Consider the following 12,301-nt stretch of genomic DNA (forward strand, 5'->3'; position numbering starts at 1 on the left):
CATGCGTACAAGCACCTCCCAAGGTTTCACTACTGTGGAAAATGTGGAAAAAGGAAAAGAAAATTTTATCTTTAGGAAATTGGAAATTTGTGGTAAGTTCTATGGGACCAAACTGCTGAGGTCATCGGTCCCTAAGCCTACACATTACTTATTCTAGCTTAAACGAACTTACGTTAAGGACAACACACACACCCATGCCCGATGGAGGACTCGGACCTACGACGTGGAGAGCCGCAGGACCCGTGGCAAGGCGCCCGAGACCGCACGGCTAACATCTTTAGGTAACAATGTATTGCCAAACAATTCGTCATCAATACAATTTTCTTGTGGCAGATGTTCTTTATTTTACATTGTCAGTGTTGTAGTAAGTGACATCTGCTACACTACATATTTTACAATTTTTGTTTTATGAGATTTATTGTAGTGCGTTGTTCAGACGTGTTCTGCTTTGCTTGATCCTTTGTTTATCCAACTATTCCTTTTTCAGTACTCCAATGAGAAACTGAACGTAAAAATCGGTCGTATTGCAGGTTATACTGAAATTACCAGTTAACAGGATAGTTTACAGGCTCGATCTTTGTAGCTAACAAATTACGCGAGACAATTGATTAGTGTCTAGGCTTCAGCGTCTTACTGGTCCTCCCCTAGTGCGCTGAGGTCTAACGAAGCCCCAACCAGTACCTCCATTTGCCCTCCTAACTCGCCGTCTACACAGGTGTCGGTCAAAGTTACTTTGTGAGCACTCAACGTGTAAATTTCTGGCAACTTTCTGAATCAAAACTGGACTCCTACTTGCTGATCTAAATGTCAGAATACTGTAAATATGTTCTCTCTCTCTTTCTCTCTCCCTCCCTCCCTCCCTCTCCCTCCCTCCCTCCCTCCCTCCCTCTCTCTCTCTCTCTCTCTCTCTCTCTCTCTCTCTCTCTCTCTCTCTCTCTCTCTCTCTCTCTACCTCTCTACCTCTCTCTCTTTCAATTTTTTAATGCACCAGATTCGCTTTTTAATACAGCTTTTCTCTGTATTTGTTCACAGCAGCCATGGGGGCGATGTTTCGGAGCGAGAAGATGGCCTTGTGCCAGCTCTTCATCCAGCCTGAAGCCGCTTACGCTTCTGTGTCCGAACTGGGAGAATTGGGCATTGCTCAGTTTCGGGATGTGAGTATGAATGCCCCTATACAGTATCACTGTGCAGACATATAGTGATACTCTCTGACTTCTTAAACATAAAAAATTATACTTTTAACGTAGAATATATTGAACAGTTTATGACTTTGAGAACACTGACAGCAACAGTGCGATCTGTCAATTGGCAGCATCATCATCCATTTGACATCCACTACGCAGTAAAGCCTTCCTTATGCTTTTCTGTGCATTACGATCTCGAGGTGTAAGGTTGCGTTGGGTTGTTTGGGGGAAGAGACCAAACTGCGAGGTCATCGGCCTCATCGGACTATGGAAGGACGGGGAAGGAAGATGGCAGTGCCCTTTCAAAGGAGCGATTTAGGGAAATCACGGAAAACCTAAATCAGGATGGCCAAACGCGGGATTGAACCGTCGTCCTCCCGAATGCAACTCCAATACGAGGTGTAAGCATCCTTGTTGCTCTACATGTTATCCGTCTTCTGTTACGGCGTCGTCTTGGAATTAACTTATCTCTTGGAATCCAGCAAAGAACTTCGTAGGCCCTGAAAATTTAGTACTTTCCCTTCGTACACACTGTTTTATGACATTTCTGGCGAATTGTCGGGTGTCTGTAACTTGTTGCCATGGTATTTCGACGCAGAGAGTGTCCTGGTCGTCTTCAGATGAATACAGGCGAAATTACACTGAGCTTCCCTATTTAAGACGCCGTCAGAACATGCATGGTGTTCCCAACTGCACTGCTTGAGCGCATGCGCTACTGCTGCAAGGCAGTGCGCTTCGCCGTGTGTCCGTGGTGAAAGATTGCCTCATCGGCATCAGATCGATCTTGTTCATTTAGTAAAGTTACAGAACGGCGCTGGTTATGCGGAGCACGCAGTTTTTTTATGACAGGGCTCCATGAAGAATATAACTGAAAGCTTTTCTCCTGACTGATAAGGGACTCGAGACAGTTGATGATGGAGCTGCAAAAGTTTGATGCATGGGCCGTATTTCTTGTTACATTGTATTTCATCGAATGATCAGTAGAATTATAGTGCTCTGTGATAGCGCAGTTGTGGTCTTGGAGTCCGCCCCGTTGGTTGAGGGGTCAGCACATCTGGCTGCCATGCAGCAGGCCCGGGTTCGATTCCCGGGCGGGTAGGTGATCTCCGCTTGGGCATTGGGTGTTGCCTTGTCCTCATCATCATTTCATCATCATCATCAACACCGAGAGAGGTGGCCCAGTGGTTAGCACACTGGACTCGCATTCGGGAGGACGACGGCCATCCTGATGAAGGTTTTCCATGATTTCCCTAGATCGTTTCAGGCAAATACTGGGCTGACTCGCATTCGGGAGGACGACGGTTCAAACCCGTCTCCGGCCGTCCTGGTTTAGGTTATCCATGATTTCCCTAAATCGTTTCAGGCAAATGCTGAGCTGGTTCCTTTGAAAGGGCACGGCCGGCTTCCTTTCCCATTCTTCCCTAATCTGAGTTTGTACTCCGTCTCTAATGACTTCGTTGTCGACGGGACGTTAAACATTAATCTCCTCCTATTCCTCTCTTCATGGACACGCTAGTCTCCCAATGTGACTTGCAATTCGGAGGCCGAACTCCCCCCCTCCCCATCCGCCCCCGCCCCCTCACCCCCCTCGTGGGGCCTCACGGCCATCAGTGTCACAAGATCAGCATTGCTGTCTTGAAGGAAGCGAGCATATAAATGGTGCTCCTGGATACGCTCCTGAACAGTGCGTGTCATCTGCACTATACAGAGTGTGTATGTTTAACTAAAACCTGGCATCAGCAATAGACCACAAAGCAGAGCAACGAAATTCCATGTATTACCCAAAAGCCTACGGTTTTTGAGGTAAACGTAAAATCTGGTCGACTCTGAAGAGAATACGGATCCATAATGGTAGATGTGCCTATTTTCTGCATAGATGTGGCAAGAAATCGACGCCCTTCTGCGAATGTTGTGAAATCCAAACCTTAAAACACATTATAAAAGAATGCTCTCGGACAGCTGATGAAGTGAAACCTGAAGATTTCCTGATGGCGACTCCAGAAGCAATAGCCTATATAAATACAGGGTGTTTCAAAAGTGACCGGTATATTTGAAACGGCAATAAAAACTAAGCGAGCAGCGATAGAAATACACCGTTTGTTGCAATATGCTTGGGACAACAGTACATTTTCAGGCGGACAAACTTTCGAAATTACAGTAGTTACAATTTTCAACAACAGATGGCGCTGCAAGTGATGTGAAAGATATAGAAGACAACGCAGTCTGTGGGTGCGCCATTCTGTACGTCGTCTTTCTGCTGTAAGCGTGTGCTGTTCACAACGTGCAAGTGTGCTGTAGACAACATGGTTTATTCCTTAGAACAGAGGATTTTTCTGGTGTTGGAATTCCACCGCCTAGAACACAGTGTTGTTGCAACAAGACGAAGTTTTCAACGGAGGTTTAATGTAACCAAAGGACCGAAAAGCGATACAATAAAGGATCTGTTTGAAAAATTTCAACGGACTGGGAACGTGACGGATGAACGTGCTGGAAAGGTAGGGCGACCTCGTACGGCAACCACAGAGGGCAACGCGCAGCTAGTGCAGCAGGTAATCCAACAGCGGCCTCGGGTTTCCGTTCGCCGTGTTGCAGCTGCGGTCCAAATGACGCCAACGTCCACGTATCGTCTCATGCGCCAGAGTTTACACCTCTATCCATACAAAATTCAAACGCGGCAACCCCTCAGCGCCGCTACCATTGCTGCACGAGAGACATTTGCTAACGATATAGTGCACAGGATTGATGACGGCGATATGCATGTGGGCAGCATTTGGTTTACTGACGAAGCTTATTTTTACCTGGACGGCTTCGTCAATAAACAGAACTGGCGCATATGGGGAACCGAAAAGCCCCATGTTGTAGTCCCATCGTCCCTGCATCCTCAAAAAGTACTGGTCTGGGCCGCCATTTCTTCCAAAGGAATCATTGGCCCATTTTTCAGATCCGAAACGATTACTGCATCACGCTATCTGGACATTCTTCGTGAATTTGTGGCGGTACAAACTGCCTTAGACGACACTGCGAACACCTCGTGGTTTATGCAAGATGGTGCCCGGCCACATCGCACGGCCGACGTCTTTAATTTCCTGAATGAATATTTCGATGATCGTGTGATTGCTTTGGGCTATCCGAAACATACAGGAGGCGGTGTGGATTGGCCTCCCTATTCGCCAGACGTGAACCCCTGTGACTTCTTTCTGTGGGGACACTTGAAAGACCAGGTGTACCGCCAGAATCCAGAAACAATTGAACAGCTGAAGCAGTACATCTCATCTGCATGTGAAGCCATTCCGCCAGACACGTTGTCAAAGGTTTCGGGTAATTTCATTCAGAGACTACGCCATATTATTGCTACGCATGGTGGATATGTGGAAAATATCGTACTATAGAGTTTCCCAGACCGCAGCGCCATCTGTTGTTGAAAATTGTAACTACTGTAATTTCGAAAGTTTGTTTGCCTGAAAATGTACTGTTGTCCCAAGCATATTGCAACAAACGGTGTATTTCTATCGCTGCTCGTTTAGTTTTTATTGCCGTTTCAAATATACCGGTCATTTTTGAAACACCCTGTATGTTAGTTTGTTTACAACAATAATTATTTCAATTTTAATATGTTAGATGTTTGTTTACAACTATAATTATTTCAGTTTTAATTAACTGTATTGTCATTTGTGTCTTACTGTAGTACGCTATATAAATAAATACGGAGTGTAACTAAATTCCCATTACAAACTCTGAGGATTGGTTCCTTACCCCACAGTAATATATAGTAGACTTGGGCTCTAAAATGCGTACCTTAAGAGCTATGATAACTTGTTCAGCTTCGCTACTGTGAAACACATCTCTACAATAAAACAAGCGCTCACAGTTTTTAAGGCATGCATTTTAGAGCCTATTTTTACTGAACATTTTCTCAAAGTCTGTGAAGGGAATTTAGTTACACCCTGTGCATGAGTTACCACAATCACGCATAACCTTATAAACACATGCCTTGCGCAGCTCTAAGTCGTCCTGAACTGATCCCAAAAGCGCCGGAAGATCACATTAACTTTGTCTTCTTAATACTTTACCTATTTTTGCGTGAACTGTAGGCAAACTATCGGTTTGGAGGCCTTACCCAATTCCTTGTTCTACCACTTGTACTTCTGTAGCGTCCTCTGTAATTGCTGAGACGAATCTCCATTGTTGGGAACGCAGTTCGTAGGTTCGCTAGTTCCACTGGCAGGTTATCGGCATCTGAGATGGTATGGGCGTCGTGAATGAAGATCTTCAGAATGGCCATTGTTTGTTCTGGATGGTGGCAACTATAGCTAACTTTGCGTAAGTAGTTCCTTGACAGCTAGACTGTTGCCAGCTTTCAACTGCGAAGAGTAGATGGCTGCAACCGACAACGACATCCGCCTATAGAGCTGTGATAACAATGAGGCGTTGCCACAGAGACATTTACAAAAAAAAAAAAACCTCGTTAAGTAACTGGCTGAAGTAAGCGAGTGAAGCTGATGCGACTTGCCCTTGCAACTGTCAGAGTTCTACTTATGCCGACTGAAATGTAATAGCTTATAAATACAGGTATGTGTGAGTGGGCTTTCAAAATACCGAGTGCCATCGCCGTTACATTCGTACCAAGACATCTGAATCGTACCAAGACATCAGAAAACGGCACATAACCTTATTTCATCATTTCCTTAATAAATTTTATGTACGGAGTTCAGACTTTGAAAGAACCCTCGAAGACTCTCCAAACCAGACAGCTTTCGGGTTCGAGACCTCCACTTAACTTGAGATTCCCATTTCTTCACAGAAGGATTGTGGCCGCTTGGTTGTTCGTCATTCAGACTTACTTGTCAACACTGGAAGCGCGCCTGTACAACCTAATCACGCTGCCATATGATGGTGTAGTGTTACTGTACACTTCCACCAGTTCAGCATGGATTCTTGTGGGGCTGCTCCTCTTCAGATGCTGAAAACGAATCACCATACTTTACTTCATTTAATGAACCGGTAGCGCAATTTTATTTGAGGTCATCTGGCGGCGTACTGCGGAAATGTGGCGCGGAAATTTCCATGTGTACCAGGAATGAAGAAACGTACCAGCAAACAAACAAACAAACAAATTAATTTCGACTTGATATTAGAAGCTCTGATCACCTCTCCTAATAGAGTTGCAGCACCTGAAGAAGACTACTGATTAGGTCTCTGAAATATCGTGCACAAAATGGAATCAACACCTCGGATGAACACCCACATTACCCCAGAATATTTTATATTGTAATATGATAACCGTGAAAATCTACAGGAATATCTATCTATCTATATCTGGATCCCGCTCCAGCTACTGCCAGGTCTGGGTGCTGACGAGTCCTCTCCATTTGGCTCGGTCCTCCCACCACTTTTCTTCCTCCACTTGCTGCCAGGTCACACGTCTCCTTTCCACAGATATTCTCGCTCCTGTTTTCCATCGTGTTCTTGGGCGCCCTCTAGGTCTTTTTCCATCCATCTTTAGTTCTCCCACAATTTTGGGGAGTCTCTGCCCACACATCCTTTTAACATGCCCTTACCATCTTAGTCCCTTTTTTTCAATTTCTTCTCTCATACTTTCTTGTTTAAGGTCCTTTCTGATATCTACGTTCCTTACTTTTTTTTATGGGACTTAACTGCTACGGTCATCAGTCCCTAAGCTTACACGCTACTTAACCTAAATTATCCTAAGTACAAACACACACACCCATGCACGAGGGAGGACTCGAACCTCCGCCGGGACCAGCCACACAGTCCGTGACTGTAGCGCCTGAGACCGCTCGGCTAATCTCGCGCGGCCGTTCCTTACTCTGTCCATTCTTGTTTTTCCCTTAACTGCTCTGAGAAATTTCATTTCCGCTTCTTGCAGTCCGCTCCAGTCCCTTTCTGTCACTGTCCATGTTTCTCCTCCATAGGTGACAATGGGGAAGTAATAACTCTAAACATAAGGAGCTTTGCTTTTTCTAAAACTTCCTTATTCCAAATCAGGTGTTTTATTGTTTGCTAGAAATTGCCTCCCTTCTGTAACCTCCTATTAATTTCGTTGGTTATTCTTCCATCACTAGATATTTCACTCCCTAAATAAGTGAAACTGTCTACCACTTTGAGGGGTTTTCCATTCAAAGTAATATTTCGGTTGATCCCTTTGTCTCTTCCAAATACCATTACTTCACTCTTATCTTTATTTATTTGTAATCCATACCTTTTCATTATTTCCTTCCACGCATCAAGTTGTAACTGTACATCTACCTCTTTATCGCCCCATTTTACCGTATCATCTGCAAAAATCATATTTTTGTCTTTTTCTTTTACTATATTTTTAACTACCCTATTCATTCCCACCATCACAACATTAAAAAGTGCAAGAGATAGAATACTTCCTTGTTTAAGTCCTTGTCTTATTTCGAAGTATTAAGAGTTCTCCAATGATGATCTAATTCTACAATTGTGTCCTTTGTACATTGTCTACAGGAATATATGAGACAGAATTCTTTACCTGGACTAGTGTCAACGACTGCGGTGTTATTCATCGGCACTGAACACAAAAGGCTTAAGACATGAGGTTTATACACTCTAAGACAAAAAAAAAAAACGACGTACCATGAACTAACTATCCGAATGGGGCGGTAATCGATCGATATAATGTACATGTGTAGACAAACAAATAATCACGATTTAAGAAAACCTGGATGATTTGTACAAGAGAAAGAGTTTCAGAAATTGAGCAACTAAATAACACGGTGGCGCACCTCTGGCCCTTATGCCAACAGTTATTCGGCTTGACATTGGTTGATAGAGTTTTTGGATGTCGTGACAAATTCTGTCCAGTTGATGTGTTACATCGTCAAAATCCCGAGCAGGTTGGAAACCCCTTGCCATAATGCTTCCAACGTTCTCAATGAGGAGTGAAACCTGGCGACCTTGCTGGCCTAGGTAAGGTTTGGCAAGCACGAAGACAAGTGACTCTAGTCGTGTGCGGGCGGTCATTATCATGCTGAAATGTAAGCGTGGGATGGCTTGCCCTGAAGGGCAACAAAATGAGGCGTAGAATATCTTCGACGTATCGCTGTGCTGTAAGGGTCCTGCGGATGACAATCAAAGGGGTCCTGCTATGAAATGTCGGGTCGTAGGGCAAGTGATAATCAGGTTGCTGTTCCCCCGCTGTCCGGAGTGCCTCCAGATTCGTCTTCGGCCTCAAATCTCATTGACTGGAGTGAGTCCTGCCTTGAAATGACCCGCCGATGACCAGGTGATATGTATGTCCAGATGCCCCGGACAGAGGTGAGATACGTGGGGTGCCATTTCTTTCCATAGCAGGATCCATTTGGTTGTCATCCGCGACACCCTTACACTACAGAGATACGTATGCGATATTCTAAGCCTCATTTTGTTGCTGCTCATGGCAAACCATCCTGCGCTTACTTTTCTGCAAAATAATGCCCGTCCGCACACGGTGAGTATTTCTACTGCTTGTCTTTGAGCTTTTCAAACATTACCTTGGCCAGGAAGGTCGCCATATCTCTCCTCAATTGAGAATGTCTGGACCATTAGGGTCAGGGCTCTCCTACTAGCTCGGGATTTTGACGATCTAATGTGACAGGTGGACAGAATTTGGCACGACATCCCTCAGGAGGACACCCAACAACTCTGTCAATCAACGCCAAGCCAATGACAGCTTGCAAAAGGGCCAGAGGTGAACCACCCTGTTATTGACTTGCTACATTTGAAGCTCTTTATTCTTTTGAAGTATTCTACACTTGCCCAGACAAACTTCAAATGTTATTCTCGTGTTACCCTCCACAGACTATCGGATTTCGATTTGATATTTGAATCCTATGGTAGGAAATGCCATTGTCAGCTATGTGGAAAGGGTGAGGTGGTTTCTAGGGATTCAGCTATTAAACTGGAAATATTTTATTTTGTCGCGCTTGCAGTGTCTACTCCTCTTCCACTCATCCCTCACCAACTGTTACTATTCAAGGACGCTAGTCTACATTTGATACTTTTATAAAGATAAGTTCATTCTCAAATTAAGACTTTGACAACAAGGAGAAAAAGTTCTCGGCTTGTAATCGATAGACTTTTTTCTTTATCTATTTTTAAAAAAAGCAAATGCACTTATTTCTCGATGTACTGAACACGGACCAACACTTTTCCAGATATTAGTGTCCACGCCTGAAGCGCGACTATGTAGCCCTTACGGCCAGACAAGATCCCTGACAGTTAACGTGGGCTTGGCGCGGCTGCTTCTCGCCTCTGCCACGACGAATCACGTCACGCGTTTCTGTTTGCACTTCTACGGCAACGTCTCAGTGATATGGCAGTGTTAGACAGCTATGGGTTTCAATCATTACTGCGGCAACAGTTTTCATTTCGCGGCTGTTAGCTGCCGGAATCTGTTTTCGCCGTAAGTAGTCTAATAGATCTGAAAAACACATCACGGCTGCGAAAACATCTTCGCTGGCCTCAGAACGTTTACCAACCACAGGTTTCATTTGACCTACGTTTAGGTGAAAATCTGGTGAATAGATTGCGTGGTCCAACAATTAAAACACTGTCTGACAAGAAAAAGGCACCCACAAAGGTGGAGGAAACGAAACGAACTTTTACACGTCGAAGGTGTAAGCGATGTTATTTCAGTGATTACAAAATCGAATCAAATTTACAAAGATTTTGGCGGTATGAACCCAGTCATCAATATGAATTTGTGCCCCACTGGCCTGGATGGATGCAGTAATTCGGTTGTGAAGGGTGTCATAAAGCCCTTGCATCTTCTCATGTGGCAGACTGGCCCACAAAAGTTGTATCTGTTTCTTTATACCCAGATGCCAGTATTAGGACAGAGTCGACCGCCAAGCTGGTCCCACACGTGAGGTACAGGTGCCACGTATGGAGGAGCATTGTCCAGTTGAAAAATGGCATCACGATACTGTTGCTCGAGAGAAAACACGTGAAGACGCAGGTCCATGATGTTGTGCATTCCGAGTTCCCTCAGTTACTACCAGCCGTGACCTATTGTCACACGCGGTGGCTCGGCACACCATGATGACATTCCAAGGCGTCGGTAGAATGGGCCGCTTTATTCACCGACGGTGATCATCTGATGTAGGACAGAATCGCGATTCATTTCCGAACATGATGCTACACCATTATCAGCAGTCCAAATGGGACTGTTTGTGTTGTGGTGCTAGTGGCAGCTTACACATGGAATGGTTATGCCTTAGTCCAGGTAGTATTGTTAATGACAGACTATGCGTGAGGCAGCCATTCCTAGACCGAGTACTGATAAGTCCCTGACCAATAGGGCAGGATGACATTCAGTGTTCAGGAACTCCATTACCTGTTTTCAGATAGCAGCTACAGATGTGAAGGGGTGACAATGTGCTTGGTGCCCATTACTGCCATGTGATGATCAGACATGGTGAGCAGGAAACATGAAGACGAGTAAGCCTGCTATTGCATTCCCATACAGTCTAAGATTGTGCCACTGTCGCATCCAAATACCTCGAATATCTGTATACAGGGTGAAAAGTATTTAAACCGACAAACTCTGGGAGGTTGTAGGGGCATCAAAACAAATATTTTTCCCTAACGTCATTTTTTCCTATGAGGTGTATTTAAACTGGCAAAGGAAGATTCCACTGCCGGCAAATTAATTAAACCAACAAGCACTTTTCCATTTTTTTATGACCAAGAGACGACACATTAACGCAACCCAATTTCAATTACAGTAGTTTTTCAAAAATGCCTCCATTGACACGTAAACAAAGGTTCCACCGTCGGATCATGTTCTGTCCGACACGGGCAAAAACCCCACAAGTACCTGAACTGTTCCTGCTGCTGCTGCTACTATCCGGGCGACCAGATCCTCTTCTGATGCGACAGGAGTTGCGCAAACAAGGTTGCTCATCTCTCCCCACACAAAAATGTCCAGAGGGGACATATCTGGGGATCGAGCAGGCCAGGGCCACCTCTGCCATTCCACGTTTCTGGGAACCGTCGGTCCAGGAATCGACGCACACGACGATTGAAATGTGCCGGCGCCCCGTCGTGTTGGAACCACATGCATTGTCTTGTAGGGAGCGGGACGTCTTCCAGCAATTCTGGCAATACTCTGGCGAGAAAATTGTTATAGTGCCTGCCATTTAATGGCCTAGGTAGCAGATACGGCCCAATTAAACAGTCTGCAACAACACCGACCCACAAATTAACGAAGAACAGCACTTGATGAGCGCTAGTAACTGTGGAATGCGGGTTATCCTCACTCCAAACATGCGAATTGTGAATGTTGAAGACTCCATCACTCCCGAACGTTGCTTCATCAGTAAAGCACACAGGGGATGGAAATGTAGGATGCATTTCACACTGTTCCAGGTACCACTGCGAAAACTGTGCTCTGGGTGGATAATCAACTGGTTCCAGGTTGTGGACACGCTGTAAGTGAAATGGACGTAACAATTGCTCTCCAAAGACTGTTCTTACATTCGTCTGATTGGTCCCCATGTTACGAGCAATTGCACGAGTTTTGATTGAAGGATCCCGCTCCACCTGCTGCAAGACAGCTTCCTCAAATTGCAGCGGTCTTACCGTGCGGTGGCGTCCCCGTCCAGGTAATCTGCTAAATGACCCGGTCTCACGCAGACGTTGGTACACAGTAGCTAAGGTCGTACGATGCGGGATACGGCGATTAGGATATTGTTGTTGATAAACCCGCTGTGCAGCTCGTCCGTTGTGGTGCGCTACGTAGTACGCACCAACCATATCAGTGAACTCACTCCAGGTGTATCGCTCCATTAGTAAACAGAGACAATGCACTACTACACTAGTGTACAGCAACTGCCTACAACTGAAGAGCGTAATACGTCCTATAAAAACTGAAGAGCGTAATACGGCCTCCACCGGTTTAAATAATCCTCATAGGAAAAAATGACGTTAGGGAAAAGTATTTGTTTTGATGTCCCCTACAACCTCTCAGAGTTTTTCGGTTTAAATACTTTTCACCTTGTATACCACGATTAACCAGCTGGCCAAACGGAATCCCAAAATGAGGCCCTTTCAGACTATGTCAGGAGCTGATAACGCTGTCTCACAGAAGTATG

At 45.0% G+C, this 12,301-nt stretch overlaps 1 protein-coding gene across 1 annotated transcript in view; it reads left to right on the top strand.

The window, feature by feature from the left end:
- The first annotated feature begins 1,037 nt into the window (after nt 1–1,037).
- The window catches only part of LOC126483942 (V-type proton ATPase 116 kDa subunit a 1-like), a 195,985-nt gene continuing 184,721 nt past the window's right edge, over nt 1,038–12,301 (top strand). The window contains exon 1 of the mRNA XM_050107230.1: nt 1,038–1,154. Within this exon, the coding sequence (XP_049963187.1) occupies nt 1,038–1,154 (117 nt within the window). The remainder of the gene's footprint in view (nt 1,155–12,301) is intronic.

This window comes from Schistocerca serialis, chromosome 6 (assembly GCF_023864345.2).
Source record: "Schistocerca serialis cubense isolate TAMUIC-IGC-003099 chromosome 6, iqSchSeri2.2, whole genome shotgun sequence".
In the NCBI taxonomy this organism is placed as follows: Eukaryota; Metazoa; Arthropoda; class Insecta; order Orthoptera; family Acrididae; genus Schistocerca; species Schistocerca serialis.